Source organism: Lacerta agilis, chromosome 4 (assembly GCF_009819535.1).
Source record: "Lacerta agilis isolate rLacAgi1 chromosome 4, rLacAgi1.pri, whole genome shotgun sequence".
Classification (NCBI taxonomy): domain Eukaryota; kingdom Metazoa; phylum Chordata; class Lepidosauria; order Squamata; family Lacertidae; genus Lacerta; species Lacerta agilis.
In genome coordinates, this window is record NC_046315.1 from 5,673,772 (window position 1) to 5,687,826 (window position 14,055).

Below are 14,055 nucleotides of genomic sequence, written 5' to 3' on the forward strand. Positions count from 1 at the left end.
ATTAACCGATATGCATGAAATTTCATATATAGCTATATAATCCCTAGTATAGTAAGATGAGACCTTCGGAGCAGGCATTTTCCAAAAAAATAAAATAAAATAAAATAAATTCCTTGATAATTTGTCACTCCCTCCATTATGGAACCTGGGGCGGCCCGCCCCCCTGCTCCTATTCCTGAGATGAGGGCAGAAGGAAGGGACACATGTCTAGGTAAAACACACCCTTTTTAAAATTGTGCATTTTTTACATGTCCACCACATGTGGAAGAATGTTCCCTTTGCTTCTTTACACTTCAAACACAGATCTGATTCTGTTTTATAAAAATTAGCCAACCTGCTCGGAGTTAAACACCATCTCGGAGCCTTCCTTCTTGGGTGTGTCTTTGAAGGAGGGAAGAAGAAGAAGAAGAGTTTGGATTTGATATCCCGCTTTATAACTACCCGAAGGAGTCTCAAAGCGGCTGACAATCTCCTTTCCCTTCGTCCCCCACAACAAACACTCTGTGAGGTGAGTGGGGCTGAGAGACTTCAGAGAAGTGTGACTAGCCCAAGGTCACCCAGCAGCTGCATGTGGAGGAGCGGAAACGCGAACCCGGTTCACCAGATTACGAGTCTACCACTCTTAACCACTGCACCACACTGGCTAAGGTAAGGTGGGTGGGGCTGTGGAGCTAGTGAGTGGGGCTAAAGCAGGAGGGGAGGGGCTTCCGACCCGGAGGATTGCGCAATCTTTCTCTACCCCTTTCCACACACACAGACACACACACACACATATATATTCCATTTAATATTATACATTCACATCATCATTATCCACTTTACCACTTTGACTCTTTAGAGCCTATCGACCTCCTTCCCTCCCTCCTCATGGTTTTCAAAATTAACCTTTATATCACTGCAGTTTGTACGTTTTCCAATTCTAATTACAGTGGATGCTCGGTTTGCGAACGCAAACACAATCCGTGCGGGAGGCGCGTTTGCAACCCGCAGCGTCCGTAATCTGCAGCATCGCGTCTGCACATGCCTGTGACGCAATTGGGTGCTTCTGAACATGCGCAAAGCACGATTTAGTGGTTCTGCACATGCGCGAGCGCCGAAACCCGGAAGTAACCCATTCCGGTAATTCCTGGTTCGGCGCGTCCGTAACCCGAAAAAGTGCAACCCTCAGTGAGCACAACCTGAGGTATGACTGTACACTCATTACATAATGGCTCAAAATTTAAATAAAGACAGAAAGATGGGGAAATTTCTCATTACAAGTCTTCAGGCAACCCTGCTAGTGATGTTAATTGCTTAGGATAATCTTTCAGATATCGTATAAATTTACTCCAGTCCTTTTGGAATACATGATCGTGCTGGTTTCGGATTTTTCCTGTCACCTTCGCCAGTTCCGCAAAGTCCATCATCCTCATCTGCCACTCTTCTTTCGTTGGTACTTCTTCCTGTTCAGGGGCATCTTAGGCATTGAGGCTACTGGCGCAAGGCGCCAGGGCACCATGGCCTGGAGGGCACCTCCGCCCTCCAGCCCCGCCGGCAGCGCTGCCCTCTTCTTGGGCTGCGAACGCGGGGAGGCCATCGGCGACCCTCCCATAGGCGCGGGCCTCCTTTATTCAACGAGGGCTCCCTGGACGGCAGTGCCGTGCTGCCGCCAAGCGGCGGGCAAGGGGAAGGGCTGCTGCGCCCCATTCTTCCGGGCCCGCTGAGGGGCGGCAGCTCCGGGGGTGGTGGTGACGGCTTGGCCTTTTTGTCGGCGGCGGCAGCAGCAGCATCCGCGACAGGCATCCTCCTCCTCCTCCTCCTCCTCCTCCGTTGCCTCACTGCATACACAGCCTGGCCTTGCCCGATGGAGCGTGAGTTTGGCATCCCTGCCCGCCATGCAGCGCCCTCTGGCTGCCCGCTGCGCCTAGCCCTGCCCGGCAGAGCGCGAGGGGCACTGGAGGGATCGTCGCACCAGGGCGCCACATAGGTTTAAGACAGCCCTGTTCCTGTTTACATTTTTTGGGGCTAAAAGAATTCTTGCCGCAGTTGTTGCGTACATACAGGTGAAACTCGAAAAATTAGAATAAGAAGAAGAAGAGTTTGGATTTGATATCCCGCTTTTCACTACCTGAAGGAGTCTCAAAGCGGCTAACATTCTCCTTTCCCTTCCTCCCCCACAACAATCACTCTGTGAGGTGAGTGGGGCTGAGAGACTTCAGAGAAGTGTGACTAGCCCAAGGTCACCCAGCAGCTGCATGTGGAGGAGTGGAGACACGAACCCGGTTCCCCAGATAACGAGTCTACCGCTCTTAACCACTACACCACACTGGCTCTCAGAATATCGTGGAAAGGTTCATTTCTTTCAGTAATTCAACTTAAAAGGTGAAACTAATATATGAGATAGACTCATGACATGCAAAGCGAGATATGTCAAGCCTTTATTTGTTAGAATTTTGATGATTATGGCATACAGCTGGTGAGAACCCCAAATTAACAATCTCAACTTTGGGGTTCTCATCAGCTGTACGCCATAATCATCACAATTATAACAAACAAAGGCTTGACATATCTCGTTTTGCATGTCATGAGTCTATCTCATATATTAAACTCCAGTAGCTAATGAAAACAATTGCTTACATAAATGGACTTTTCCACAATATTCTAATTTTTCGAGTTCCACATGTAAGGAGTCCTTTTATCTTCCCTTGGTATCTCTTCCCTCACTGTACCCAGTAAAAAGGCTTCTGGTTTTTTTAACAAAAGTATTTTTAAACATTTTCTTTAGCTCATTATGTACCATTCCCCAGAAAGCCTTTACCTCTTTACAAGTCCGGTAGATTAGAAGACATCTTCCCTTTCTTTACATTTCTAGCACTCACTAGTTCTTGTCGTCTCTGCCTCTTTCCACCCCCTCCCAAATTCACACACCTGCTTTGCTCAATTCCTGACGCAACGACCGGGGCTTGGCAGGTGCTGCAGAGAGGAGGCGGGTGGGAGAAGAAGAAAAAGCTCCTTCTGTCCTGGTTTCTGGGGTGGAGAAGCTCAGCACCCTCCCTGCCATCATCATTTGTGGGGTTGATCCTATCCACGAAGAGCTCCCTCTCCCCCTGATCTCGGAGGAGCTTGCTGCTGCCTGGTGAGTGATGGAGATGAGGATGGAGGGGGGAACCGAATTGGGCGGCTACCCCGAATTATTCCCCCATTATTCTCACCCTGTTTCTGTCCCCACCACCCGCTCACAACCACAGCATCCCAAGCAGGTAGGGCGAAGGGGGTCGTTTCAGAGCGCGCTTTTAAAATTGCATTGCATAGGCAAGGTGGGTGGTGAGGGAGGGAGGGAGAGAGAGATATGCGGGGAGCCGGAGGAAGAGTTATAAGGGAGGGAGGCAGGCTGCAGGGGCGCATATCCACAAATATTTCTTAATTCCTATTAGGGGGGGGGGGGAGAAAGAGAGAGAGAGAGAGAGAGAGAGAGAGAGAGAGAGAGAGAGAGAGAGAGAGAGAGAGAGAGATGCGGGGAGCCGGAGGAAGTTATAAGGGAGGGAGGCAGGCTGCAGGGGCGCATATCCACAAATATTTCTTAATTCCTATTAGGGGGGGGGGAGAAAGAGAGAGAGAGAGAGAGAGAGAGAGAGAGAGAGAGAGATGCGGGGAGCCGGAGGAAGTTATAAGGGAGGGAGGCAGGCTGCAGGGGCGCATATCCACAAATATTTCTTAATTCCTATTAGGGGGGGGGAGAAAGAGAGAGAGAGAGAGAGAGAGAGAGAGAGAGAGAGAGAGAGAGATGCGGGGAGCCGGAGGAAGTTATAAGGGAGGGAGGCAGGCTGCAGGGGCGCATATCCACAAATATTTCTTAATTCCTATTGGGGGGGGGGGAGAAAGAGAGAGAGAGAGAGAGAGAGAGAGAGAGAGAGAGAGAGATGCGGGGAGCCGGAGGAAGTTATAAGGGAGGGAGGCAGGCTGCAGGGGCGCATATCCACAAATATTTCTTAATTCCTATTGGGGGGGGGGGGAGAGAGAGAGAGAGAGAGAGAGAGAGAGAGAGAGAGAGATGCGGGGAGCCGCAGGAAGAGTTATAAGGGAGGGAGGCAGGCTGCAGGGGTGCATATCCACAAATATTTCTTAATTCCTATGAGAGACAGACAGACAGAGAGAGAGAGAGAGAGAGAGAGAGAGAGAGAGAGAGAGAGAGACCGAGACCGTACTCTGAAGCTGCCATCAGGATGCCAAGACCTTTATTGATTTATTTAGACAAAAGAGGGTGGATTTGTGCATTTAAGACTATACAGGTGAAACTCCAAAAATTAGAATATCGTGGAAAAGTCCATTTATGTAAGCAATTGTTTTCATTAGCTACTGGAGTTTCATATATGAGATAGACTCGTGACATGCAAAGCGAGATATGTCGAGCCTTTGTTTGTTATAATTGTGATGATTGTGGCGTTCAGCTGACGAAAACCCCAAAGTTGAGATTGTAAATTTGGGGTTCTCATCAGCTGTACGCCATAATCATCACAGAGCAGAATATAGTGGTACTATTACCTCCCTTGATCTAGATGCTATACTCCTATTGATGCAGCCCAGAATTGCATTGGCTTTTTTTAGCTGCTGCATCACACTGTTGACTCATGTCAAGTTTATGGTCTACCAAGACTCCTAGATCCTTTTCACATGTACTGCTCTCAAGCCAGGTGTCACCCGTCCTGTATTTGTGCCTTTCATATTTTTTTTGCCCAAGTGTAGTTAGGTAATTAGGTCCATAAATTCCCTATTCAACACAAAAAACAGGGACAATTTGTCGTTGACAAAGGACAGCTGGACATATAAAGGGCCCCATTACCTTCAGTAGCTTAGGGCCTCATCAAGCCTAAATCCGGCCCTGGTGATGGAGCTGCTGAAAGCAGCTTGCAAGACAAGGAAAGCAAGCCCAAAAGTGGCCACGCTCCTGATGCCAAAAGCACAAATTATCAAGCGGCAAAACAGCAGGGAAAGACGAAAGTGCAAAAGAAGATAACCAGGGATCAACGCCCTAAGCAGAAAACTTTTTAAGACAGCAATATTCTCGATTGCTGGCGGAAAGCAGATAAAGAGGCGGTGGCAGAGAGTTCCGCAGGTGAGGCACCATTGCAGAAAAGGGACAAACCTGCACATCAGTAAAGAAATGGAATTGAACTCTTGAATAAACATATAAGGCAAAACAGATGGAAATCAGAAGGCGGCTGATCTGCCCACCCCTTCATGTAATAAACCAGCTGATCTGCCCACCCCTTCATATAATAAACCAGCACACCAAAGAAAGAAGTTTAGTACAGGCAATCTCCCCTGATGTGCTAGATTTCCAGATGTGGGAAGTAGTGTGTGGTTTGTTTTTTTTAAGAGAAAAGGGACATTCAACCTGTCGCTACCTGTCGCCAACCTGTCCCTCCTGGGGCAAACAGCTTGGGATACTTGGTTTTTTGGGGAGGTGCATTGTTCACTTATCTAAAAACCAAAACCAAAAAACAGCCCAGCAAACCCCTTGATCGAAACAAGCGTTCACCGTGCAGCGCTTGTGAAATGATCTGACTAAAACCCACAAACCCAATTGCAAGCAAATGCACACAAAGCCTTCGTTGAGAACAAAGAGAAATGCCAACAAGACGGGTGTCTAGATGGGCTTGCCGAAACAGAAAGGTTTTAATTAGGCACTTAAATGGAGGTTAGTGAGGGCACCTGACTCATGTCAAGAGCTAGGGAGCTGCAGATAAAAAGATGTTGCCACATGAAGGGGAATGTATGTGTCAGGGACAAGCAAGACTGGTTTTAATTACGCGAGAACCTAAAAGGAGCCTGCTGGCCGATGGTCCATCCGGTCCTGTATGCTGTTCTCCAATTTCTCAACCAGATGCCTTCAGGAAACCCACAAGCAGGATTCAAGAACACACCATCCCTCCTGCTTCAGATCATGGAGACACAGCATTTGCCGTTGTGGACAGAAGCCATTCAGAGCCTTCTCCTCCTCCTTGATTTTGTCTAATCCTTGTCCATCCAAGTTTGTGGCCATCGCTGACTTCCTGTGGAAGAGAGTTCCATAGAACTATGTGCTGCGTGAGGAATTAACTTTCCTTTGTGGCCACAGTTAATTTATTAAGTAGACTACTGCCCTGCGGTGATTTACACTTAAGATAATTAGAAACACTTCTTAAGTGTTTTTAAATTTACATTCTTCATCCTGCCAACCTAGCAGTGCGAAAGCACGCCAGCACAAGTAGATAAATAGATACCACTGTGGTGGGATGGTAAACGCCGTTTCCATGTGCTCTAGTTTCCGTCACAGTGTCCTGTTGCGCCAGAAGCGGTTTAGTCGTGCTGGCCACATGACCCGGAAAGCTGTCTGTGGATAACAACAACAACAACAACAACTCTGGGCGGCCTCCAACAAAGATTAAAATGTCACACATTAAAAACTTCCCTAAACAGGGCTGCCTTCAGATGTCTTCTGTCAGGTAGTTGTTTATCTCTTTGACATCTGATGGGAAGGCATTCCACAGGGCGGGCGCCACTACCGAGAAGGCCCTCTGCCTGGTTCCCTGTAGATTTGCTTCTCGCAGTGAGGGAACCGCCAGAAGGCCCTCGGAGCTGGACCTCAATTTCTGGGCTGAATGATGGGGGTGGAGACGCTCTTTCAGGTATAGTGGGCTGACAAACTCCGGCCCCCCTTGTCTGAAAGCGAGATGAGCGCCGCAACCTCATAGTCGCCTTTGACTGGACTTAACCGTCCAGTGGTCCTTTACCTTTTTACCTTACTGGTGGTCTTCCCAGTAAGCATCTGACTGGCCACTGGGAGGACAGGATGTTGCACTCGATGGGCCATTGGCCTGATCCAGCAGGCTCTTATTGCATTCTAATGCAATTTTTGGAATGACGGGCAGTAGACAAGGCCCCGTGTGGGATAGCGGAATGGAGCATTGGACTTGAATTTGGAAGGCCTGGATTCAAACCCCGGCTAAGACATGCAGCTCCCTGGCTGGCCTGGAACAAGTCATTTTCTGGCTGCCCTAGTCAGGGAGTTGCAGAGAAAAAGATGTTGCCTCATGAAGGGAATAGGTACTGCTGTGGTGGGAAGTTAAACGGCGTTTCCGTGCACTCTGGCTTCTGTCACGGTGTCCCGCTGCGCCAGAAGCAGTTTAGTCCTGCTGGCCACACAACCTGGCAAGCTGTCTGTGGACAAACGCTGGCTCCCTCGGCCTGAAAGGCAAGACGAGCGCCGCAACCTCATAGTTGCCTTTGACTGGACTTAACCGTCCTCCAGGGGTCCTTACCTACCACTAGTTCAGACATCATGAGTGTATATGTGGAAATAAGATTTTTAATTTTTTTGCCCCAACTTGCATCGCTTTACGCTTGTTCACGTTGCATTGCATTTGCAATTGTACCGCCCGTTCACGGAGGGTGGAGAGGCCCTATTGGAGCTCTTCACAATCTCTTTTTGGTTTAGCACCGTCAATTTACCGGTAGTATCGTCAGCAAACATGGCCCCCTCACTGCTCACTCCTATCTCTAGATCAATTATGAACAAATTAAAAAGCACCAGTCCCCATACGGATTCTTGGGGACTCCACTTTCTACATCTCTCCATTTGAAAAACTGTCCGTTCTTCTGACCTCTTTTTTTCTACCATGCTCAGGAAACATGGCCAATGTTGGTTCAGGGAAGACGGTTCTTTTCCACCAGGAAGATCCAAAAGGTCTCACCTACCGCATCCCAGCTCTGCTCTACCTGCCATCCGAGTCTACTTTCCTGGCATTTGCTGAGGAGCGCTCAACTCCCAGAGATGAAAATGCCAAGTTCCTGGTGATGAGACGAGGGCGGAAGGAAGGAATGTCCGTCCAGGTAACACAAAGAGTAGAAAGCGTAACTGAGCTAGATTTTGTTCCATAATTTTCTTCTTTCTTCCTGTATACATAAAATGTAAGGCTGTCATCACGCGGCAGTTCGTGTGGCCACCAATATGTGGCCAAACCAACTCCAGTGTTAAAACAGGGTGGCAGGTGGCCCAGGTGAGTTTTTTAATGGTGCTTTGTGAAGTTTCTGGTGACAAGGTGAGGGCAGAAGGAAGGAACTTCTGTTCCAAGTAACACCAGGTGCAGGAAATGTAACTGTTTTTCCTGATTTGTGTAGCATTTGAGTTGGGTTCCAGCAACAAATGTATTGCCAGGAAAGAGGACTGGCTTGGTACTGACCACCCAAGGAAGTGTCTTGAAATCATTGTGGACAAGCTTATCCGACTCCTTTCAATCTGAAATGTTAGTTGACCTGTCAATGATGTTAGTCTTAAACTTGTCTTCTTTTTTATTAATGTTTTAAATGCCAAATTTAACAGAGAATAAATGAATATTAATAATATTAGTAGCAATAATCATTTGAACCGTGGTCAATTTCAGAATTCCAGAAAATTCCAGAATGGCTTCATCGGTAAACACCTCTTGCTTAAATATTGTGAGACTTTGCCAGCTCACATCACACACGTACGCCATGAAAATGGATTCTGTTTACTCTGCCTCCAGGAAATCCCCACTGTTGCTAAACATCTCACCCTCAGACATCATGATTTGCAATATATTGCCAGGTCAAAAATTATGAAACCAACATCAGGATATGGATTGGAAACCAGTTTTTGAGGGTTTTCGCCCAGCCCTAACACACATCATGATTCATGATATATTGTCAGGTCAAAAACTATTAAACCAATATCACAATATGGACTTCAAACTGGTTTTGGATGATACATGGATATATCACCCGGCCCTAGTGAGAGAACCACCAGCTAACTACCCCATCTTTCTTCCTTTCTAGTGGGGCCCTCAGAAGTCTCTGATGGAAGCCACGTTGCCCAGACACCGCACCATGAACCCTTGCCCCGTGTTCGAGAGGAAGAGCGGGCGAGTTTTCCTGTTCTTCATCTGCGTGGAGACCCACGTCACGGAACGGCACCAGATCTTAACAGGGAGGAACGCCGCTCGGCTCTGCTACGTTGTCAGCCAAGATGGCGGCCGCACCTGGAGCCAGACAACCGACCTGACAGAGCAGGTGATCGGCAAACAGTTGAGGAAGTGGGCCACCTTTGCGGTTGGGCCTGGTCACGGCCTGCAGCTGAGTTCCGGCCGCCTGGTGATCCCGGCTTACGCCTACTACATCCACAAGCGATGTTTCGGGCACGCGCTCTACTGCGGGACCAAACCTCATTCCTTCGTGTTCTACAGCGATGACGGTGGGCAGAGTTGGGCCCGAGGACAGCTCCTGATGCACTTGCACACATCCGAGTGCCAAGTTGCAGAGCTGACCCGCCGGGACAATAGCCAAGTGCTGTACTGCAACGCCCGCAGCCCCGACAGGTTCCGGGCCGAGGCTTTCAGCACAGATGGCGGAGAACACTTTGAGGAAGGGTACCTCTCCGAGGACTTGTGTGAGCCGCCCAGTGGCTGCCAGGGCAGCGTGGTGAGCTTCTTCCCTCAGCCGGAGGGTAGCTCTCGTTTCTCTTCGGCCTCGCTCAGCAGCACAAAGTCCTGGCTGGTGTTCTCTCACCCCACAAACTGTCACCAGCGCTTGGATTTGGGCATCCACCTGAACACGTCCCCGTTGGAAAAAGACTCTTGGCGCCCTCCCTGGGTGCTGTACAAAGGTCCCAGTAGCTACTCGGACCTGGCTGTGTGCCAAGAAGCGGGGAACACACTGGTGTTTGGGTGCTTGTTTGAGTGCGGGGTGCACTCCCCCATTGAAGAAATTGCGTTCCAGCTCTTCACCACTGCCGAGCTTTTGAGGAACGTGAGGGAAGGATGATGTTGCGACATATCTCTCTCTCTCTCTCTCTCTCTCTCTCTCTCTCTCTCTCTCTCTCTCTCTCTCTCTTCCCCCCCCTCTCCTTCTCCCTCTCTCGTTTCGGCAGCCTAGAATTTTGAGCAAAACTTAGGCGGCATCCAACACACCTGTTCCATGTTTTCAATGTTTTAAATTTTATTCTGTTTTTAGTGTTCTGTTGGGAGCCGCCCAGAGTGGCTGGGGAAACCCAACCGGATTGGCGGGGTATAAATAATAAAATTATTATTATTATTAGTAGTAGTAGTAGTAGTAGTAGTACAAGGACTGTGCAATAGGTTATTCCCCCCACCCCCGTGCATGTCCTAAATCTGTTTTGGGAATTCTGCCAACCCATTGGAGCAGATTTGGGATGGGTGAAGGGTACATGTGGGGGAGGGAAAGGGAGAAGTACCGGTACCTTTTCTCGAAAAATAAATCCTTGCAGACCCTCCCAGTGTCCCTGTTTCCCAAGGTCAGTTCCGGATTTACAGAAGCTGTCATGTTTTCTGATTTGATGCCAGAATGTCCCACTTTTTCTTAGGTAAAGGGACCCCTGACCGTTAGGTCCAGTTGCGGTCGACTCTGCTGCAGGGCTCATCTCACTTTATTGGCCAAGGGAGCCTGTGTACAGCTTCCAGGTCATGTGGACAGCATGACTAAGCCGCTTCTCATGAACCAGAGCAGCGCACGGAAATGCCGATGGAGCGGTACTTATTTATCTACATGCACTCTGACGTGCTTTCGAACTGCTAAGTTGGCAGGAGCTGGAACTGAACAACAGGAGCTCACCCCGTCGCGGGGATTCAAACTGCCGACCTTCTGATCGGCAAGCCCCTAGACTCTGTGGTTTAGACCACAGCGCCACTCGCGTCCCTTCTCACATTTCCTTAGGATGTCCCTATTTTCATCGGATAAATGTTGGAGGGTTTGAAGTAATGTGACCTCCGAGCCAAGAAGATAAGTAACTAGACAACTTTTAGGAGACATCTGAAGGGAAGTTTTTAATGACCTATGTTTTCTTGTATTTTTAATATTTTGTTGGAAGCTGCCCAGAGTGGCTGGGGAAAACCAACCAAATGGTTGGGGTATAAATATATTATTATTATTATTATTATTATTATTATTATTATTATTATTATTATTATTCTAAAGGAACAAGTGTGTTGGAGACCACCTTTAGCACCCAAGGACAGAACCTGCCCATTCTACTCCAGGCTTCCTCAACCCCGGCCCTCCAGATGTTTTGAGAGTACAATTCCCATCATCCCTGACCACTGGTTCTGCTAGCTAAGGATCATGGGAGTTGTAGGCCAAAAACATCTGGAGGGCCGTGGTTGGGGAAGCCTGTTCTACTCTTTTGCACATCTAGGTAAAGTCATGGGCTTACAAAACTGAGGTGCAGGTCTTCGGAAATGGTCGCTGTGGTGTAGTGGTTAAGAGCGGTAGACTCGTAATCTGGGGAACCGGGTTCGCATCTCTACTCCTCCACATGCAGCTGCTGGGTGACCTTGGGCTAGTCACACTTCTCTGAAGTCTCTCAGCCCCACTCACCTCACAGAGTGTTTGTTGTGGGGGAGGAAGGGAAAGGAGAATGTTAGCCGCTTTGAGACTCCTTCGGGTAGTGAAAAGCGGGATATCAAATCCAAACTCTTCTTCTTCTTCTCTTCTTCTAGTTAACAACAGTCAGGTCCTCCAAACTTACCTCATTAGAAAGAGCACAGAAAACCTTCTGCTCCATTCAGATGCTCGGTGCTTCCATATTCAACAGTTAGCATGGAGAGGTGTTGTTTCATTCATTTAAATTTTTGGCAGGTGCATTCTGTATTTGAAGGAGCCTCAGGGAAAGTACAGACTGCACCTGCCAAAAAGTTAAATGGATGAAACAACACCTTTCCACGCTAACTGTTGAATATGGAATAGAGATATCTTTCTTCAAACTGCAGAAAGTCTGGGTTTTGGTGATATGATTTCTGCAGATGCGGACACCTTTAACACCACGCCTCCATCATTGCGAAAGGCAGTGTTTTTAATTAATTAATATCTGAAGGAGCATCTCCACCCCCATCGTTCAGCCCGGAAACTGAGGTCCAGTGCCGAGGACCTTCTGGTGGTTCCCTCCCTGCTAGAAATAAGGTTACAGGGAACTAGGCACAGGGCCTTCTCGGTGGTGGCGCCCGCCTTGTGGAACGCCCTCCTATCAGATGTCAAGGAAATAAACAGCTCCCTGACTTTTATAAGACATCTGAAGGCAGCCCTGTTTAGGGAAGTTTTTAATGTTTGATCTTTTATCGTGTTTTTAATATTCTGTTGGGAGCCGCCCAGAGTGGCTGGGGAAACCCAGCCAGATAAGCGGGATAGAAATAAATTATTATTGTTGTTGCTGATGTTTATTTTCTGCACTGAATGTCAGTGGCTCTTCAGAGTTTCAGGCAAAAGTTCTCTCTCTCAGCCTCATCTGGAGACGCCAGTGATTGAACTTGGAATTTTCTGGCCTTGCACGGGACTAAATGTTGGAGCCTAAGCCAAACCTTTGTGCCAAAACCTTTATACTCAGTTTTGAACTCTTGTGCCAAAATGCTTGCAATCTGCTGCAATTTGTTGTGTTTCTGTTATGTTGGCTGCAAATGTATTATGTGTCAAACGCTACAAATGTATATCAGTTTTATACCAGTTTTAACTGTCATGGCTTCCCTCAAAGAGGGTGCTAAGATAGGGCTGCAAGCAACTTTGGGGTTTGTTTAAAAATAGCTCAACAATTTCGGTGCTATCCTGGTTTCTACTTTTTGAAATATGGCGATGCTAGCTAAGAGCTTTCTTTGCTTTTTAAGCTAGCAGTGTTGTTAGCATGGGCTGTTTTCCTTGGGTGCCTTTGTCCATTTCACCGTAAGGTTTTATTTGGACAAAGTGCTAAAATTATAGCTTAGCCATACTTGAATAATCCTTCTCAGCTCCCTTCCCTCCCTGGTGCAGCCATGAGGAGGAGATTGGAAATTTGAGTTTCCATTTGTCTATTGTTTCCTGTGTTATGTCTGAACCTCGACAAACTGTGGTCGGCCTTAACTGTGGTTTACTTAAACAACCAAACTTCAAAGCATTGTTTATGAAGTTGCCTTTGCTTGGTCCAGTTGTGTTGCCTGAGTTTCTGGCACCAACGCCAGCCAAATCCTAGGACATTGCACTGTGAGCATGTGGGAAATAAAACGCAAGCTTTTTAACGAACAAGAACCTACAGGGAATGTGTTTAAATAAAATGATCTGCTGTCAGTTTCATTCTCTGCTTCCTTGTTTTTTTCTGGAGGGGTTTTTGCATACATCAAAAACCGTAGCACGCGGAACGCACACGGTATGGCACAACGCCATGGGATTGTTTTAAAAATCCTTTTCATGCTACTGGTTAGGAGAAAAGCTGTTTTTTTCCCCTCTGGGACATCTGAGATGCAAACAGGGGAGGGGGAAGCATCATGAGGTTTGTACCCCTCCCCCCCAAAAAGCCTGCAGGAACAGCCAAGCTAAAAACCCATTTTTGTGGGCAACCCTTGTTTTATTGCACTGATTACTTAGCTGCCCAACGTCAAGACTCGGGCAAGATTTCAAAATTGTATAAAAGCACTGCAGCGCTGAAATACAACTCAAAACAACCAGTATCAACAAGAGTCGGTCTTGGCAGAAGTCTGACCTAACACGGCCATCTTGCTTCACCAAATGGGGTGACAGACATCTTGAGTAGGGATGGAGGAGAATTTAATACAGTCTGTATTAAAGGTAAAGGGACCCCTGACGACTCTGGGGTTGCAACGCTCATCTCGCTTTACTGGCCGAGGGAGCCACCGTACAGCTTCCGGGTCATGTGCCCAGCATGACTTAGCCGCTTCTCGTGAACCAGAGCAGCGCACGGAAACGCCGTTTACCTTCCCACCGGAGCAGTACCTGTTGTAACATGGGGATCGTGATTCAGCAAGTGATTTCAGCTCTAACATAGCAGGCAGGAGACAGCTTCTTCTTGTAACACTCTTTATTCAGACAAACAAGACTGGGGAACTGAGGAGAGGGAGATACTTTTATAGGGACAGAAAGACTGGCTAGAAAGGATACATTTTGGAGGGAGCAATCTCAAGCAATCACAAAGCTGCCTTTTTGAAATATACTCGGAGTCAACTGTGAATTTCATGCTCTTTATTCAGCTCATGGTAGTGAGGAATGCAGTTTCCCCAAAACGTTTGCTTTATATACGCTATTTAC

At 47.8% G+C, this 14,055-nt stretch overlaps 1 protein-coding gene across 2 annotated transcripts; it reads left to right on the top strand.

Annotated features, from left to right (window-relative positions):
- The first annotated feature begins 3,040 nt into the window (after window positions 1-3,040).
- On the top strand, window positions 3,041-9,828 carry LOC117045146 (sialidase-3-like). 2 transcript variants are annotated; one of them, XM_033145938.1, is made up of 3 exons: window positions 3,041-3,115; window positions 7,646-7,851; window positions 8,815-9,828. In XM_033145938.1, exons 2-3 carry the CDS (start codon window positions 7,651-7,653, stop codon window positions 9,796-9,798), a joined length of 1,185 nt encoding a protein of 394 aa, XP_033001829.1. In that variant the 5' UTR covers window positions 3,041-3,115; window positions 7,646-7,650; the 3' UTR covers window positions 9,799-9,828. The 2 variants fall into 2 exon arrangements, with proteins under 2 accessions (XP_033001829.1, XP_033001828.1); XM_033145937.1 differs by lacking the exon at window positions 3,041-3,115 and having other exon boundaries at window positions 7,623-7,851.
- The last annotated feature ends 4,227 nt before the right edge of the window (window positions 9,829-14,055 follow it).

Excerpts from the sequence above, each read along its gene's own strand:
- LOC117045146 (XM_033145938.1), top strand. The coding sequence starts at position 7,651 with ATGGCCAATGTTGGTTCAGGGAAGACGGTTCTTTTCCACCAGGAAGAT. Across the intron at positions 7,852-8,814 it reads AGGAAGGAATGTCCGTCCAG|TGGGGCCCTCAGAAGTCTCT; the intron begins GTAACACAAAGA and ends CTTCCTTTCTAG.